This window comes from Equus quagga, chromosome 1 (assembly GCF_021613505.1).
Source record: "Equus quagga isolate Etosha38 chromosome 1, UCLA_HA_Equagga_1.0, whole genome shotgun sequence".
Classification (NCBI taxonomy): Eukaryota; Metazoa; Chordata; class Mammalia; order Perissodactyla; family Equidae; genus Equus; species Equus quagga.
The window spans coordinates 87309066-87329140 of NC_060267.1; the positions used below are offsets into that span (position 1 = coordinate 87309066).

Consider the following 20075-nt stretch of genomic DNA (forward strand, 5'->3'; position numbering starts at 1 on the left):
GAAGGGCATGCGTTTATTCGGAGAAAGCTTTGTAATAATTTTGACCCGTAATTTATTTATTGCCCTCCGAATGCAGTCGTCTATGCAGATGCTCTCTCCCATTATCTGTGGGGCAGGTGCACAGCATGTTGAAAGACAGCTAATTAGGATTTGCTGAAAGATATGCAAAAACTGTGGGCTTATAACAAAGCCAAGTTCATTGTTAAACAATGTTTTACTGTGTTTGTATGATTTGTCTAAATCTTAGGGATACTGAAATGAATGTTGTGGTTATAAGTAGATTGCAATTAGGGTTGTTGTTTTTTAAGTTTATAATGCTATAATAACTAAGGAGCCTAGATGTAAACTTTATAAATCTCTATAAATGTTCCAGTATACATTTTTGGATTAAAAACAAGAATGGCCAATTTTTAAATTATTATTTTCCCAAGGTTCAATTTGAAAGTATCAAATCTTTTGATAGAAAAACAGTCCCATTCATTCTGGCCCTTGGAAATTTAGGTTTATTAAAATGTGTAGAGGTGCCCACAGGAGAAGATGTGCCGACTGGAAGCCGTGTGTGACTGTGGCAGTTTAGTAGGCTAAGTAACAGTGAGTGAATAGGTAGGTAGGATGACGAATAAAATAGTAACTTAAATGTAAAGTAAGAAAATAAATAAAAATATTCAAATAAAAAATAATTTTGGAAACTAGGTATTGCTATTTAAAGATCTATGATCATGAGTTGGCTTAATAAAGAAAAAAATTTGATTCACTTTTCCAACTATAGTTATGAAAATGACTTCAGTATTGATAAATAGCTTTCTCAATGTTACCCAATTGCAAACTGCTCTAGTACTTTTCATCCAAAGGAGTATGAACTTTTTGTTGGGAAATGATTTTCTGGTTAGCTTTGATGCACATAATTCATAAAGTAAATGCAGAAGGATTGCATTAAAACATTTTTTCCTGTAGTTGAAGCAAACACTGAAGTGTTGATTTACTTATGATTTTAGAAGTGAGAGATATTATTCATCACAAGGGGAAAATGTTAGACCAGCTGAAAATACATACTTATTTTTATTTGTGTCTACTACTATTGAGTTTAAGGGGTTGCTTGTTATTGGTATGGTGGTGTTGGTTTATATACGTATTAGGTATGTATAAAAGTGGCATAGATGGCTAATTAGTTGTGTCTTTTGCATTTCTTCCTGATGAATTTCCTTCTTCTGTCTCCCTTATAGTCTGTCTGCTTCCTTGTGTATTAGTCATTGAGCATCTTCTCTTGTTTGCCACACTTGTGCAGGGAAGAGTAATAATTTTGACTATGGATGTTGATCTGCTATTAAAGAACCTCACCAAATGTCCATAGGAAAAGAGCGATATGTGTAAGTACAAGAGGAAAAGTAGAAACCTGGAGGAACCTTGAGGTAGATAAAAAACAGATTTCCAGGAGAGGCACCAGCATCTGTGTAAAAACAAAAAAGAAACAACAAACACAAAAATGTGAGCAAAAATTTAGTTTAAAAATGAGAATCTTAAGGAATTCCCAAACAAATAGTATAAAATGAAACAGAGCCCAAAGTGCAAGATAACAGGTTGCTCAGTGGTCCTCGTTGCATGCGAAATGCACAGGAAACTCGGTAGATGGAACTACAAGCATGTCTACGTCATGAGATTTTAACATCTAACAAAGTGAATTAGAAGGAAAGAAAATCAAAGATGTTAAATTAAAATCCCAGTGTAACCAACATTTGCCAGTTCTAGAACAATATTGGGCAGTTTCCTGTAGATCTAGAAGAAATGACAGATAGATGTTTGTCTGTCTTTAATTATCAGTGATGTGCTGATACTGATTTTATCTTAAGAGAGTTATCTAACTTTTTGCGTCCTTAATGAATTTATTGTTTTAGTATATTATAGTTTTCAAACCTTACTTATTTACCTCTGAACAGGCAACAGATATAATTTTAAATTATTGTGAATTAGTTTTATTACCCAGTTGAAATTATTCTGAAGTATGCTTTTAAATGAAAGTGACAGCTTTAAAGTGTTTTGAGGGAGGATATTAAAGTTGTGCATTTGAGTTAAGACAACCAAGAGTTCTGTCATGCTGTGGGTGTAATTCAGGACGTCTAGGAATGAAATCTGTTCCTAAAAGAATTAATGGTAGTTTTAGGTTAGCATATAAAATCACAGAGCTGGTGCTCAGTTGAGTAGTTGGCAGCTTATAGATGTTACTGTCATGTAAGTTACACTAGACACAGAGTGTGCACCACTGTGGATAAACAACAACAGGCACAGACGCAAAAGGCAGAATCCAAATGTAGACATGCAAGTTGCCAACTTCCTTCCCCCCTCCCCAAAGATGCCTTGTAACTAGTGTGGGGAGCCTGCTTTTAAACAGATTTACAGAGGTTAATTGGGCTGGGATATTTTAGATTATGTTACATGTTAATGAAAATGCTGATTTTGAGCTGTCATGACTCCAGTGCTTTTTATACCATGATAATTATTTTAAAACTTCGTCTTCTGTGTTGTTGAAAACATCTTGGCAGAAAGCCTGTGTGACCTGATTAAACCTATGAATTGTCAGCTGTGATCTATAGTACTCAGATGAGGTTGCTGACTGGGCATCACTTAGGAAGTTCTTGATTTAAAAGCAAAATTAGATTGAGAGTACTGTACCCAGCACCATATTGCCATGTCGATGGTACATTTTTAATACTGTATTTAGTGTCCTGCTTTTATAGTTTGCTGGCAATTGCTTAACAAATTCATTTAATAATATATATTTTTAAAGCATAGCTAATTACCTCATAATGTATGCATTTCTCTTTTCCCCTGAAATTACATGATGGAAAAGCCCATCTAATTCTGTTTATTTTCTAATTTTTGTATATAGCTTATGAATTAATTATTCTATGGGATTTTAAATTCTGTTCTTCCAATTTTACAGAGAAGCAGAATAATCACCTTCTGATGGTTTTTAACATATCCTTAGAATTATTTTTTCCTTTCTCAAAATCTCAAATTTTTTACCCCCTTCCCGTTTTATGCTTAAATCGTCTAAATCTAGGAAGATTAGGTGTTAGAATATTCTGAGAAGCCACTGTTCCTTTTTTCTAAGGATCCAATGTGGGATAAATTGAAAGGGGATGATATTAGAAATTATAGGATGCATGTAAATATTATCTTGAAAAGAATTTTCATACTTACTTATGCTTATTGATAAAATGTGAACAATGAAATTCTCAGAGTGAATTGTAGTACACTGATGTTGTTTAATCATTTTCTCAAATAAACAAAATACTCACACTGTTTGTCCTGTTTCTCGCTTCTTCTCTCTCTGTTTCTCTCTCTCTTTCCTTGAAGGTCTCAGCATCAGAGGAGCCCAGGAGGAGGACCCTCCCGATCCCCAGCTAATGAGACTGGACAATATGCTTTTGGCAGAAGGGGTTTCAGGTCCTGAGAAAGGTGGGGGATCGGCGGCAGCAGCTGCAGCCGCGGCAGCCTCTGGAGGTTCTTCAGATAACTCTATTGAACACTCAGATTACAGAGCCAAATTGACCCAGATCAGACAAATCTATCACACAGAACTGGAGAAATATGAACAGGTCAGCAGCCGCCACTCTCATAGTCCTGCACAAACCCTCTATTGCTCTTCTATTAGACTGCGCTAACCAATTCTGAGGGCTGTGAGGGGTAGGTGTTAACACAAAGAGCAAAGTAAATAAGGTCAATGCAAAAATCCACGTGAATTGTTGGATTCATGAAATGAAGTCCCTTTGAGATTTTGGAGGTGAAGCTAAACCTATTTTATCCCATCTGCCTGTTTTAGTTTTATTCATTCCTCACATTCACGTGCCCTTACTACCACACCTGCAGCCATGCTTCCCCTTTAGCCTCACTGCTTGGTGCTCTTCACAGCTCTGTAAATTAACATTTGTGCACTGGCCTTGTTCATAAGCCCTAACAACTTTTCAAGGGAAACATTGTGTAGTGGGCTCTTCCTCGTATGCTGTGAGCTCCAGAATCCTCCTAGGAATTAATTCTTATGGATTGTGCCAGACTATAGGGGAGGGAGCTAACTTCACAAAGTAAGCAGGTTCTGACCTGTCTCTCTGAGGAGGAGACCTCCCAGGATAATTATAGGTACCCTGGGACAGGGAATAGTACTCGTGTGCTAAGTTGTTGATTAGAAAGAGAACATGGATTAGAAATGCTATTTTCAGCAATTATATTAACCATATTCATTGAATCTAAGATATCTTTGATTTTAAGCTGTTGCCATTGTTTTATGTATCACGAAGAAAAAATTAACACTGCTTAATTTAACTATAACATGCCATTGATTGTAAAATGCTTCCAAACATCAGATATGTTTAAAATGTGGGAAAAAATTAGTAAGTCTTAGATTCAATGAAATAAGGTAAAATGGTGGTTCATTTTAAATATATTTTAGCTGTTATTTTAAGCCTAAAAACCTGCTTAGTTTGAGGAATTCTCACTGGAAGTTAATAAAAAAATAATATTATACAAATGTTTAAATGTACCCAAAAATAAAGAGAATATTATTAAGTTGAATCCTATGAAATGTGAAGTTTTTAGGCCAAAAATAGTTGTGTATTGGCAGTTTTATAGAGTTCAATCTAAAATAAGGAACCCCCCCCAGATACCCATTACCCAGAGAAATAATTATCAACATTTTATGAATCTTATTTTGTCTACCCACTCCCCTGCCTTGCTTTTTTTTTTGGTGGAATATTTTAAATCAAGTCTTAGGCATCATATCATTTCACCCATAAATACTTCACTATGTAGTAAGGTACTTCTTAAAGTCCAAACACCGTAGTGTGATGTGGGAGTCCTAGTCAGGTTTAATACTAATTTTTCTTCTAAGTCCCCTGTATAGTGTCAGTTGTGTATGTTACTTTTTCATTGCTTTCTCTAATATTCTGGATATGGTGGTGTTAAGCAAGTACTGGATTCTGTCCCAGAGGTGAGTGTGTTTTGAGGGAGGGTAGAAAGATTTATATAGCTTTGTGTTAAAATACAATATAAATTAATATTATAAGATGTTGTCTTTTTTCCTGAATACGACTTTCTGGGTTCTCAAACTGTATCTCTAGTCTCATTTGTAGGAATAATTTTTGATGGAAGATGTGCAAATGAGAATTTTAGAAAAATTATCTTGTGTATGTATGTAGAAAAAATGGAGCTTCTGATTTGACATGTGAATAATTGAGAGTAAACAAAATAAGTCATGGTTGAAAAGGTTGCCCTGAGCATAAACAGTAGAAAATGGTTCTAATTTGTGGTATAATTCTAATTGCATAACTTTATGTTAAATACATCTATACATACTTACTAAATAAATACCACCAGTCACTTTGCATGGAAAGGTTTGTATTATTAGGGGTCAAATGACCTGAATCCTTTAGCTGAGGAATTCAGGTGATTCCTTAGTGTCTCCTGCCATGTTTCTTCACACTGGCATCCCTATTTTCTCCCGATAGCCCTATTAGAAGTTGGGTGAAGCTGGCATCAGAGTCACCAGGTTTTTTTGTTTTTGTTTTTGTTTTTGCTTTAAAAGTAAACACGTACACACAAGTTCTCCATAAACTAATCTATAATATGTATTTTTGCATTAAATATAAAATTGGGAAATGAGTTTTAAAATGTAAATATGAATCTTATTTTTAGATATATTAGTAGCCTAATAAAAACCGTTTATATTCCTTTCTCATTTTTGCTAACACTTTCGGAAGGAAAAATGTAGATATATAAAATTGATGGAGTATTATGGACAAATAAATAGATGGGATATAATGACTACTTGGCTATTTCAACAGAATTTTAGTTTACACATTTTCTTCTGTAGGTTCTGAATTGTTTTAGAAATAACATAGCAGCATTTAATTCTCCTGAGTTGTCTTTGGGGCTGGCTTTTGTAGCTCTTCTGTCTGTAGTTCCTAAGTTATTAGGATCTGGGAGTTTTGACATAAGATAGTCAACTTTTCTTTTCAAGTCTTTGGGATACAAGGGCTTTATCTGGGATAGACCTTTCAGGGGTATGCTTTCAAGTTACTAGAGGGGCTAAGCAGAATTAAGGGAGATGAAGGGGGTGGCACTTCTAAAATAGATAGTATTATAATTTCCATTTTACAGATGAGAAAATGAGACTCAAGTGATTTGTCCAATGTCACACATCTGGTTAGTGTCAGAATCAGGCATTGAAATCAGTTTCTGACAGTATGCCTTTCTTTTCCATTGATAAAAGCTATGCTGCTACTGGGGCTTGCCCGGTGGTACAGCGGTTAAGTTCACACATTCCGCTTTGGTGGCCCGGGGTTCGCCAATTCAGATCCTGGATGTGGACATGGCACCACTTGGTAAGCCATGCTGTGGCAGGCATCTCATGTATAAAGTAGAGGAAGATGGGCACGGATGTTAGCTCAGGGCCAGTCTTCCTCAGCAAAAAGAGGAGGATTGGCAGCAGATGTTAGCTCAGGGCTAATCTTCCTCAAAAAAAAAAAAAAATTATGCAGCTACTTATGTAGAATTGGAAAATAATTCAGGTGTTTTCCACTTTTCTCTGATTTGCCCATGTTGGATTGCGTTTGGAACGGGACCAGAGTAGAGATGGAAAGAACTATTTTAATCACTTTCCAGAAATTATATTTTTCCTCCTAAAAGTGAACATGAGTACTCTGAGTGACAGAAAATGCTTGTTAGTAAATAGAAAGAACATATACGTTAAGGCAGAAGCATCATCAGAAAATTGTGTTGTCTTTTACTAAAAGAAATAAACTACATTGGAATCTTAGAGCTATTCACTCTACTGTATTTTGCAGTGAAGCAGTAATGAAAATATATCTGAAGCCTGTTTAGATTTAGGTTGCCATAAAATTAACAAACACCACCACTGCGGTAAATTAAAGTACCTTATAAACACAGCCACATTTACAAAGCTAAGCAGACGAGAGCTACAGTTTGAGCAAAATTGAATCCAAGCTGCAAGGCTCAGTTTTATGTGTGTGTTTTAGGAATGATACTGTCTTTAAAATCCTGGGGTGGTTTTCCTCCAGAAAATGTCCTTTGACCAAATGTGTCCATTACACAGGCTCAGATGTGTAATGATTTTTGATGATGACCATCTTAATTCACTTATAACACTTTTGAAATAGTTGGCATAGTGTATTAGAGTAAGGTTCTTTAATATTACTCCCACCCGAAAGGAAACAGAACTATTTTACTTTTCTCTTTTTGATCCTGACACCCAACAGGAATATGATAATTTTCCAAAGCTTGTACCAACTGTCTTGTAATATTTTGTCTTGGGTGCATTGCCTCCCCCTTTAGTGGGGAGAAAAATCTGGTTGTTTCTTTGTCTTCTTGTTGATCAGCTGTAAGTTTTGGAAAATGCTTTTTACTGTACCTTCCAAATATGCTCTTATGATTAAAGGCCCCACTAATAGAATAGGTGAATTCCTAACGAACCTGAGCCAAGAGTCCTGGGAAGCCTGTTTTTAAGAATTAAAGGCCTTCTTGGTTCTTCCCCATCTCTGCCAAAGGGAAATGGGCACATTGGTTTTAGCAAATGAAATTTGACTTAGACATTTGTTCTCAGCTAAAAAGGAAAAGATATATCATGCCCTGTGCAGCTCTCCCACTTTGCTTATGCCAGAAGAAATGCTTGTACACAGGCAATTCACTTCATAATTTACAACTGCTATAATAGAGATGACATATTGAAAGCTATCTACTATAATTATATTGAAATACATTTTTGCTGAAGGCAAAAGTGCTACAAGGGTCCCAACCCTCCTTAGGCATCTGGAAACCTGCTTTCTGGGTTCACAGCTGCCTTTTGAATTCACCTAAAATCAGGTAAAGCACTGGAGCCCAGCATGTACATGAAATGTGCTCAAGACCAATCAGGTAACGTTTAGCTGCCAGAGGACTTGCAGACAACAGGGGGTTGTCGGGGGAATGGAGAGTGAGTGTGGAACCTAAACCTTTGGAAAGGCATGGCCTTGTGATTTTTGAAGATCTCAACGTTATGTGCTTACATTTGCTGGCAAAATCTCCTTTGCTTGTAAAGGAATTTTATTTTTATCAGGTTAAAAAATGCCGATGTTTTTACGTTAGAGGTTTTGTACCCCACCAACTCTTAATCCCATTTTGCTATTTCTTCTTAACAGTTAAGCAGGAAAGACAAAAGGGTGCTTCTTGATGTAAACTTTATGTTTTGTTTTCCCAGGCGAGGCTTTGCCATTTATTTCTCCAAGGGAAGGGTTTTGCTTCTTGTCAGCCTTCATGCTGGGTATTTTCCTTGGCTAGAAGGAGTGTTTGAGCGTTCCCCATTTTTCCTCCAAGTTTCTAGTTTATTGGCTCTATGTACCAAATGTCTCTTTGACCACAAACTTGATTAATAAAATGAATTATTTTATATTTGAATACTGTTTTTTCAACGTCTTAGAAAGCAGTGTTTGTATTTATTCAGGCAATGGGAAAGCAGAACTGTGTTAGGGAATCAGAGTAGGGACTTGCTTGCGGAATAACACACACAGAAACAGGAATTACATAAAATTTTCATTTTTATTGTCAATAATAACTGCCATTTATTAAGTATTATGTTCTAGACTCTGTGCAAGGAACTTAACATATATCATATGATGTAGTCCTTCCAGAACCCTCATGAGTTCGGTCCCTAAACTATGGAATCTTTGCGGCTATTCCTTAGGCATATTGGTCTCATTTGAACTGGCTTAGAAAAAATCTGTAATGTTGACTTTTTTCCTAAAACAAGAAGAATTTGTTGATTTAATAATCATTCCATAACTACAAAATCTATAGTATTGGACTAGAGTTACTTGCAAGGTTATAAAGACATCTAGAAAAATGGGGACACACAAATTGAGAGGCATCAACTTTTAATAGAGATTTATTCTTTCTTTGAAAAGTGGATTTTAGAATGGAGGGTATTATGATCTATCGTCTACAGTCAGCTTCTCTAGATGGTTACAAAAGATCAATTCAGTTTTTAGATCTGATCACTGAACCATTATAAAACTTCCTCTAACATCAGTGCTTGCTCACTGTCTGATTTTACATTTTCACACTCAGTGATGTGAACTTACAGGCAAGAAAGGGGTTGAATCTTGAATTCACAACTCAAAAAAGCACCACCATAAAATAAACAAAACCCTGACAATTTTAATTTTCAGTGTTAACCGCATATGTATGTATATTGAGGAGACAGTTTTACTACCCAACAAATGTCATAAAAAATGTTATCTAAAATTCAAATATTTCAAATCCTCAATTATTTCTTGGTTTGGATTTTTAAGGAGAAAGGAACAAATGGCAAAGAGAAAGGCTCATAATAAGAATTGATTGAAGATACTTTTATCAGACAAAGACTTCTATGCTTTATGCTCACTTCACTATGTTATTTGCAATCTGTGTTTTAAAACACAAACAAAAATGCATCCTAGGGGCTGGCCCCATTGCCTAGTGGTTAAGTTTGGCACCCTCTACTTCAACAGCCCAGGTTTGGTCCCCAGACACAGACCTACACGGTTCGTCAGTGGCCATGCTATGGCAGTGACCCACATACAAAATAGAGAAAGATTGGCACAGGTGTTAGCTCAGGGTGAATCTTCCTCATTGGAAAAAAAAAAATGTGTCCTAGTAATTTTCAACAGCTGGTTTAAAAGAAAAAGAGATTTCTGCCATTACTGTAAATCAGAAAATTGAAGGAATAAAAGCTCTCATTTCCTAAATATTCCAGTTAACCAAGGTGTTTCTTCATTTGTATTGTGGACATTGACCAGAAAATTCTTAACTGACAGTTTCACTTGGAAAAATAATAAGGCAATGAAAAATTTTTCCATTGCCTATTTTAATAATGTAGTCTTGTAGGTACGATGGAGGATATGATAAATGTTTGAAGTGAGCATCCCACCTTATGAATGGCATCGATGCTAGTTTGTGGTTGGGTGACCCTTCAAAACAACTCTGCAATCATTTGATCATTCTTACTGCATTTATATGTTTAAAATTTGTATACCTTTTAAGGAATAGGAAATGAGGCAGTACTGTGCTCTGCTCTGAAACTGGTACAGATGATGCTATAAATGAGGCTGTAATTTACTTTCAGTGGTATAAAGGAAAAAAAATTACTTTGCCTAAAGTGTATGCATCTTTCTTAAGGGTGTACCCAGATTTTAATTATCTAAATGTAAATACTTAACGAATTTTACTTAGAGTAATGAGCTAAAGTGCACACTACATAAATGAGATGTTCTAATTAATCATGTATGAACTACTGGTTTAAAGAAAAGCTATGTGAATTCTGTGAATGTTGGGCTATTGCCAAATTGCTAATCAGCATTTGCATTCATAGATGACTTCACTTAATAAGTTGTGAGACATTCAGCAAATGTTTTAGGAAATTATGAGTTTTTAGAAGCAGAAACTTTTTGCTTTTAACCCTTTTTTTTCACATGAGCCTTTGGCTGCTTCTTAGAAACCATAGGTAAACTTTCATTCTGGAGAGATTAAAATACAGCCAGAAAAAAACTAAGAGAACTAGCATCTCAGGTATCATTCACCCTGGAGTCTTGAATTATTTATCAAGACATATGCCCTGTCATAGATATATGTTACCATAATGTATGAGCTGGGTTTGTAGGAATTAGCATTGTTATATGTGCAAATTAGAAACGCTTCCATACTCCAGTACAACGGTTTTCAAACTTTTTGGTCTTAGGACTTAGACTCTTAAAAATTGTTGGCGACCTCCTAAGAGCCTTTGTTTGGTGGGTTATATCTATTAATATTTATTGTAATAGAAATTAAAACTGAGAAAAATTAAAAGAATTTATTAATTAATTTTAAAATAACAATAGTAAATCATTATATGTTAATTTAACTAATACTTCTTTAAAAACCTGTATTTTCAAAAAAACCTTATTTAGTGAGAAGAATGGCACTGTTTTTACATTTTTGCAAATCTCTTTAATGTTGGGCTTAATGGAAGTCACCTGGATTCTCGTGTGTGCCTCTGCAGTCAGTCTGTTATGTAGTTGAAGTATATAAAGAACATCTGGTCTCACACAAATATGTCATTGGAAAAGGAAGGAGTATATTAATAGCCTTTTCAGATCATTGTGGATATTATTCTTTGAGATTACACCAAAACTTGACAAGTTGTAGTTTCTTACAGGTTAGTTATAATATGGAGTCTGAAATCGTATCAATTAGCTTTTTGTACTCTGTTCCTTTAAAATTCATTGGTCTAGTTTGCACTTTGAGTGGATCTTCTACCTATGCATGTTTTTGTAACATCATGCATTGATCATTTGGAAAATATGGTTCACTGGGTTATGTATATCTTCCAATGTTGACACATTTCATTATATAATATCAAAATATCATATTTATTAATATCAACACCTAACTAATCAGAAAGTCTACTGGTAGACTGTCAAGCTCATGGTGGTGAATGCAAGTTTTCCAAAATTATAATTTTCACTTGAAAACTCAAATTTCATCACTGGCGTAACTATTGTCAACTGTTTTCCTTGACATGACAGGCTCACTTGATTCATTTTTGAGAAAACATCTGCCAGATACCCAAACCCAAGTCTGAATAATCGTAATTTGTCAATTTTGCTTTCAAATAAAAATGATATTACGTGAAAAAGCAGCGTTGGCCTACAACTTAATCACAGAGGTGCTTTCTCTGGAGGCAACCCTCTTTCCACGTGCAGAAGTGCTCTTTGGGTGCTTCTCATTTTGTCACACGGAATATTAAAAACTTAATCAAAGGTTGAGATGTAATAAAATGAATAATTGCTCTTGCTTTATGAAGAACATCCCTAAGTGAAACTGTCTTTTTTGGTGTGTGTGTGTGTGTGTGTGTGTGTGTGTGTGATGGGTAGTGGTGAAGAACAAAAAAAGAAACATAAGGATTACTTAGTGTACTGTTTGCAAAAGAGTTTTTCTAACTAGCACATCGGTCCCCAAGCTGCTGTAAAAGCGTGCTGTCCGATACAGTTCCCACAAGTCACATGTAGCTGTTGAGCGCCTGAAAGCTGAAGTGCTGGACTTTCAGCTAGTCGGAATTGAGATATGCTGTAAATGTAAAATACATGCTGGATTTCAAAGTGCATAAAAGAAGAATGTAACATACCTCATTAACACTTTTCTAAAAATATTACGTGTTGAAATGTTAATTTTTTTACATATTGGGTTAAATAAAACATTGTTAAAATTAATTTCACCTAATTCTTTTTATCTTTTTAATGTGGCTACTAGAGAATTTAAAAAATTTCACATGTGGATCACAATATATTTCTTTTGGACAGCATTGCTCTAGAGAAAAGAGGTTTTATGACCAAGTTTATTTGGGAAAAGTTGGATACACCATTCTCCCTGAAGATTTATTATGCATATTGACATATTAGAAGTACTGAGGAGTCTTACAAAAAAAAAAAACCTTTAAAAATTTTGGTTAACTCAGCATTTCCCAGACATACTGTATTAACATTCCCTGGAACTTAGCTATAGAAGTGTAGAACTTTCAGATCTCAGTTTGGGAAAACAATTCTCTTTTACTTTATTTTATTGATTAGAAAACAGGACTAGAGTTTACAAATTAAATAATTTTGAAATTATGTGAACATCTGTCTCTTCAGGGAAAGTGCAAGAAAAAAATATATTTCTTGGCAGGGTGACCACTTATTTTCAGCTTGGCACAAGATAGTTTAAGTTGGTAATATAGTGGGGAAAATCTTAAATTTACTTTTCTTTATTTTGGCTTCCTTTAAGATAAAGAACTTCTGCTTTTAGATCTGCAAATTTCCTTAGTGTTTTACTGTGTAATCACATAGGACAATAATTCCTAGCCTTTTTTAGTTTTTGACTGGCTAAGAATCTGGAAAGAAAACAAACAAAAACTCCGGATTGTCCTCTCAGGAAATACACACGTGCACACAACTTGTAGAAGGAGTCATAGACATTCTGAACCTGTCCATGGACTGCAGGTTAAGAATTCTTCACTTAAAGTTCAGGGATAATATATTTACAGATATTAATCAACATTGCTCTTGAATTGTAATACAAAGGCACACCAATCAATAGATGTTTATTGGATGCCTACTGTGTTATATTGCACAATTTTATACTCTGAAGAATTTCATAAGTATAACATAGGGTTGCTACTCACAAGGAATTTTAAATTTCTCAAGACTTAAAACATATTAAAAAAACTTTGGTAAACAAAACTCATTTTACCTCACCTTAGAAATATTTATAGAAAAGCTCCATAAAAGCTTAAAGTAACTGAAACACCCAGTGTACTTGAAAGGTTAGTCCTCTAATGAGCAGTTAGAAAAACCATCATGTGCTATGTGTGAGCAATGTTCAGGATATCTTTAGGGAAGTGGACGTTATTATAGCTTCAAAATATGTCTTGCCGTGATCAATGATTGTTCTGTCTGCTCACCCTACCAGGGGCATTCATGCAGTAAGACGCAGAATCTCCTGTCTTGCTTTTTTAACGAAAATGCCAGAACACGTTCTTTTTATTCAGGGGTATAGACTGATGCTTTATTTACCAAAGCAGTGCTAGATTTCAGTGTAGGCCCTGTTACATGGTTTTGTAGATCTAAACGAAGATAGGTGAACTGAAAGGCAGGGCCTGAGGACTGTGAACTAAAAAGTTTGAGACCCAAATCTGTTCCTTATTTTCCTGCTGCCCTTCCTCTAAAGAGTCAAGCTACTTTCCCCGTCTTCCATATATGGCTCATATCCACAAATAGGGCCCACACTGCAGCTAAATTATACTAGGACATTGGCATGCTTGGTATCCAGGGCCCTTCTCATGCTAACGCAAACCTGAATCCCCTCTTCTCCTCTACATATTCTCTCTATTCCTCCGAACTTGCTACATACCACTATTTCCAGGGTTTTTCTTGTGCCTGGAATTCCTCCTGACTTCTATCTTTATCCACCTTTCAAAAATCCTACCTATTCTTTAGAGCCCAAATGTCGCTTCTGCCATAAAGCCTCATGTCATCTCTGCCTCCAGATGAGACTACTCCCTCCTCTGAACTTAGGAAGCACTTATTCATATTTTCCTGTGACACTTTGCACAGACTGCCCTGTTTGAGAATTTGTTTTTTATATATTTTATCGCACTGAAGCCCAGGTCCACATCTTGCTCATTTCTGTGTCCCTTAATAGCACTTGGAAGACTTTGAACTTCATAGTCCTTCAGTAAACATTTGTTGAATAAATGTAAAACCCCAGGGAAGATAGGAGGTGCTTAGTATTAACAAATAACATATACTTACATAGAGGAGTTGGAAGAGAGCATCGTCCAATAGGAAAACCTCCTTTTGGAACCCGGACAAGGGTGGGTGGGAAGGGCAGTTGAGTGCTATGTCTCCCTTGCATGTCTGGCCATTCCTAGTTTCAGAATTCTTGCTGCCCCATCTAACTACCACTGCCATTTCACAAGTGTCTTAGTTTTCATTTTACCCTACCCACTGCAGAATGCCATTGGCAATTGCAAATGAGATGGAAATTCAGATGAGTTAATGTCTGGGTGTGATAATATAAAATACTAGATTCCTAAGGAGTGATTTTTTTTCCCCCCTTACAGGCATGTAATGAATTCACCACACATGTGATGAACCTTCTCCGAGAACAGAGTAGAACACGTCCCATTTCCCCAAAAGAGATTGAAAGAATGGTGGGCATCATCCATCGAAAATTTAGTTCCATTCAGATGCAGCTCAAACAAAGCACTTGTGAAGCAGTTATGATTTTAAGATCAAGGTTCCTTGATGCCAGGTATGTGAGGCCACAAATCTATTACATGGCTTTTTTTGTTTTTCCTTTTTCACTCCTTGTATATTATTTTCTGTAAAACTGGCCAGTTGGTCTTAGATTCTTTTATAATTTGGCTACAAGAGCCCTTCTCTACAATTAGCAGGTGATCCACCTCGTGGTGCCTGTGCTGTCAAGCCTCTTCTTGTCTGGTAGTGCTAGTGCTGTTAGCTGCCGATTGGTGATTCAGGAAATGGATTAGTGCTGCTACTAATGACTTAGGAATATGTAGCCTTTCGATTCTGATGCCAAAAAGTATTTTTAAGGATAACTTTATTTATAAAGATAACTTTCAGTATGTAACTCTGTTTTAGCAAAGGTTTGTTTTCTAGGAATTTCTTGATGTTTCATTGCTTGTGCACATTATAAGGAAATACTTAGAGATACTCCTAAAAAGGAAGTGGTATTTTAGTTAAAAGCAGTTACCGCAAAACCCCCAAACTCTGTTTTTCCAAGAAAGCTTATCAGTTTCTCCCGTAAGGATGAAAATTTCTCTTTTATCTGAAGCTTTCACCAAGTTTCATAGGAATTGAGTAATAAATTGCACATGGTGTGTTTGACCTATTGGGTGACATAACAGAAGAATTGCCAAGTTGCCCCTCTATGCTGCATCTGCAGGCGTGCCTCTTGGGCATCGCTAAAGCTTGTGATCAATCTTCAGCTTTGGAAAGGAGTTTCTATTTTGTTTTGCTTTCTCTCCCTTGGAACCTGACAGAAGTGATCATCACCATCCAAATTTTATAATATAGGAGAAAATAACTAAGGTAGTTTCTCAACTGGAAAACAAGGTGTGTGGAATAGCCATCATGCCAGAGCTCTTCTTAGAGCCAAATAAGGAAACATATGCCACCTAATTGTACTCCCATCCTCCTTGTTAAGCAAAGCCTTGGATCACCTTTGGTTCCTTCCTCCTCCACACCAAATTAGTCACTAGAACTCGCCAGTGCTTCATTTTCAACATGTCTCTTGCTCTCCATTCTTACTCGCACTGCTCAGTTCATGTTCATCCTTTTGTACCTGGACTAGCATAGTACCCTCCTACTAGTCTCCCCGTCTCCAGTCTTACTCCCCTCCCTCCCATCCTCCATATCCCTTTTCTGTTTCTTTAGCATCACTACGATACCCTAATTGCTTTGCTTAAAAACTGCAGTAGCTTTTCAGTGCTGCGTAAGTCACATCAACACACCTTAACCTGGCATTTAAGCTTTAAATGACCGGCCCTTGTCTTCATTACGTTTTTGTTGTTAAGATTTCTTTTTAAACTTTATTCTTTGCTATTTAAAAAATACCAAGCTCACTATAGAAAATTTGGAAAATATATAGAATAGAAGGACAAGAGATAAAAGACAACCACATTTTTACTACCTAAAGAAAAAGGAGCCACTGTAAATATTTTAGTACCTTTCCTTCAGGTTTGGGGACTCTCTTTTTTTTTCTTTTTAATATGCTTGTGATGGTACAATATGCATAATTTGCTTTGCTTTTTAAAAAATTTACCTGAATAAGTAAACATCTTTCATATAGTGTAAGCTCTAATTTTAAATAATATTTTAATGATTGAAGTCTACCAAATGGATATATGATAAATAATTTACTTAACCATTCCTCATTTTTGAGCATTTAAGTTGTCCCTAGTAATTTCCGTTATAACTTCTTCCTTCCTCCCACAAATATTTATTTGTGCTGAGAATATAAAGGTAAACAAGATAGGTTCACATACTTGCCCCAATTGAGTTTACGTTCTACTTGGGGAAACAGACAATAAGCAAGTAAACAAATATGCTATAGTATTCTACTCATTAATGTAATGAAATGTAGTAGGATGATAACTGCTATGGAGAAAAATAAAGCAATTTGAGGGGATAGAAAATGATGGAGAGAGGGTACTATTTTAGACAGATTTCTCCTGAAACTGCTGTTTCAAGAGAAAATGGAAATCTTTATGCATTGAACCTTTTTGATCTTTAGGATTATTTCCTAAGGATTAAGTCTCACAAATGGAATTATTAGATCAAAGTCTGAACATTTTTAGTGCTGCTATTATATTACTAAATTGTTCTTTCCTGCGTTTAATCCAAAATGAAATACCTCTTATCTGTTTCCTCGGACTGCAATTCTTTCTTTTCCTCTGCCTCACCACTTCTTCTATCACCAGCCCCACTCCTCACCCCCACCCCCCCACAGCAAATCTTGTTCTCCCAGTCTTTTCCCCAGCTTGGTCACCAATAATGAGTTGTCGTCTGTGAGCGTGTCCAGCACAGAGCTTGCAATGGAACCAGTGCTCACGTGTGTTGATTTGGTGAGACCTTGTTCATGCCTCCAGGGCAGCCTGTGCTCCCTTTCCAGAAGCCCCCTTTAGTCACTCCACTGGACTGACTGGTCTTTGCCTGCTCTTGAACCCCGAGACTATGTTTATACAATTCTTCAGACCAAACTTCATTCAGACTGCCTCTGTTGCAGCTTTTCAAGAACGTTTCTTCACGTCCCTAGTAAGTCACATGGTCACTGAAAGCAACAGCCAAGTCTCACATGTTTACATTCCCTGTGATTCCAGCAAGTGTCTTATACATGATAGGCTGCAAAAAATAATTTGACTATCCAGGTGAATGAGTATTTCGACTTAATACTTTTAGGAGGTAGCATCAGAAATGAAAAAACAGGGCTGGCCCCATGGCCGAGTGGTTAAGTTCGCGTGTCTGCTTCGGCGGCCCAGGGTTTCACTGGTTCGGATCCTGGGTGCAGACATGGCACTGCTCATCAGGTCATGCTGAGGTGGCATCCCACATGCCACAGCTAGAAGCACCTACAACTAAAATACACAACTATGTACCGGGGGGCTTTGGGGAGAAAAAGGAAAAATAAAACCTTAAAAAAAAAAAAGCAGAAATCATTTTAAATTGTTTTTCAACTTTGACCATTTTAATAAATATTATGTGACAAAGATATTTAAAAGTACTTTCTTCAGAAAGGAATCCTTCCTAATCCAACTGCTATCCTTATTTCTGCTGATACTTGCCCTTTCTTGTCAACATGCGTGCTTTTTTACGTAACTGCATTCATAATGTATACCTCTAAATGATTTATTTTTCTTCCGAGGAGAGAAAGTATGTTAACAAGCCAGAGTGAGCAGAGTCAGAACGAGAAGGTGGCGGAGCTTAGAGCAGAGTCCCTTCTCCCACATGGGTTGCTGTTAGTGATGTTGTGATGCTGATGGCATGCAGCCCCGGGACCATTGCACCACTGCACACTGGCCTCGGGCACAGCCATTTAGAGTGCCGTGAACCCTGGAGGGGAATGAAACTTAGGGGAAATGCTTAATGAGCATATTCTACAGAATGTTTTCTAAAAAATAAATAAAGTATAAGACCAAGTTCTCTCTTACGCCTTCGAGTGAATGCAAATACTGAGCTCTGGTTCTGTTCTTGCAGTGCCTCTTAGCAAGCCCTCTACACTGAGAAGGCAAGGTTTTTCTGCTCTAGGCAAACACGCTCAGAGAGATGATTCCCTTGCTCACTCCAGCTTTTTGTAAGCCCATACTCACGTTTCCTTGGTAATTGGACAGGCTGAAACATGTACTAGTGCAAAACATTTAAGAATAAAGTTGTGTAGGCCTCTCTGCTCTTTCAGGAGAAGTGCTATAGTCTGGACACAGCCAGAATGTCTGGGGTGAGGCGTTCTGTTCTGCCCATAAATTTGTTCTCTGATGTTTTTCGATATTTGCTAAAATTACTCCTAGACAAAGTCGATGAATGAGCCAAACTTATCTTTGCTTCCCAGATAGGTTTATGCTCATCTTTGCTTTCATAAGTCCTCATTTCCCAAAGAAATGCCCTTCTGTCATCTACTCTAGTCTGCTGCTGGACTCCATCTTTTAGACTGAGAGTCACAAACTCACATGCTTACATGTAATGGAAGTGAGTAGAGTGGCTGGATGAGGGGCAGTGAGAATTAGAGCAGATGGGTGTGTATCTGAGGGGACAGCCATCACTCAGCTTTAGCCTGCGTGTGGCTGCCTTCTAAAAATACAGACCTGATGTGGTTTATCTTCCAATTTTTCATAAGAAGTCAGAAACCTAGGTTTTCATGAGCAGGTCAGTATTATATGGTCTCAACAAACGTTATCTGTAGGCCAGGTAATTATCTATAGGTTCGACAGTTTCAGTATCTATTCTAGACCTTTTCCACCCCACTCACCCACCTAGCTACTCATCAGAGCATGCCTCTTCAAAGTGCCCCCAGGTCAGAGCTTTGTTTTTCTTTTCAAGCAGTGCATGACTCCTGCAAACCTGCAAATTGCATGTATTTCTCTTCCTTTCCTTTCCTTTCTTCCCTCAGCACCTCCCCCATCCAATTCGTCATCAAATTCTGTTGCTTTTAGTCCCTAAATAGATCTTGACTCTCTTCTTCATCCCTCAGGAAACAATAGTTTAACCTTCCAAAAAATTATTGAAATTAAGAAATTTCGGGACTCAACCTGAGATGTTTTGATCAGACCTAGATTTCTTGCTCCCTTGACTCTCCCTTAATATTGAGACATAGAGCACATACTTAACCTGCCATGTTAGTGACATCATTTTAACTAGAAGAATCTCATAGGGTATACACATTTACAACTGCCTACTGACTCTGTCTTTCCTGAATGTAGGATATCACAATTGAGAAGACGATTAAGATTATTTGGAAGACAGTATTAAGAGAATTATTTTGGGAAAGTGTTTTCCAGTTACTGGGGGATCTAATTTGAAGTGAAATCTGACAAATGCTAATTTATAGGTGGAATTCTTTAAAATCTGAATAACAAAACCCAAATATAAATGACATTTGTTGCTATTTGAAATAAATTGTTAATAAATACTTGATCTTCTGACAGTCTGCCACCCACCTTCCAATGAAAACAAAAATTTTTCCTCCCCTACTCTTTCCCTTGTGAGTAAATCATACCTCGGTCCAGACAGTTGCTTAAGCAGAAAAAAATCCGGAAATCCTGATGTATTTTTTCCTTACCTTCGTTCTGTCTTCTCCACACACTCCCCCCATTCACTCAGTGGTCATCCAGTCCTATTGCTATTACCTTTCAAATAGATCTTGAATCTTTTCGTTTCCGTTAATCTCACCCTATGCCGAGTCCCTGTCATCTCTCAATTTGACCATTGCAGTTGTCTCCTTAAATATCTCTGCATTTCCTTTCA

The 20075-nt window shown here is 36.7% G+C and overlaps 1 protein-coding gene across 3 annotated transcripts in view; it reads left to right on the forward strand.

The window, feature by feature from the left end:
• PBX3 (PBX homeobox 3) overlaps positions 1 to 20075 on the forward strand; it is a 201994-nt gene that overhangs the window by 149135 nt on the left and 32784 nt on the right. The window contains exons 2-4 of one of the 3 annotated variants that reach the window (XM_046645932.1): positions 1286 to 1367; positions 3355 to 3596; positions 14660 to 14850. In XM_046645932.1, coding sequence (XP_046501888.1) covers positions 1364 to 1367; positions 3355 to 3596; positions 14660 to 14850 — 437 coding nt within the window. In that variant the 5' untranslated portion in view covers positions 1286 to 1363. Of the gene's footprint in view, positions 1 to 1284; positions 1368 to 3354; positions 3597 to 14659; positions 14851 to 20075 lie in introns of those variants that run through there. The other 2 variants (XM_046645940.1, XM_046645925.1) reach the window with 2 other exon arrangements.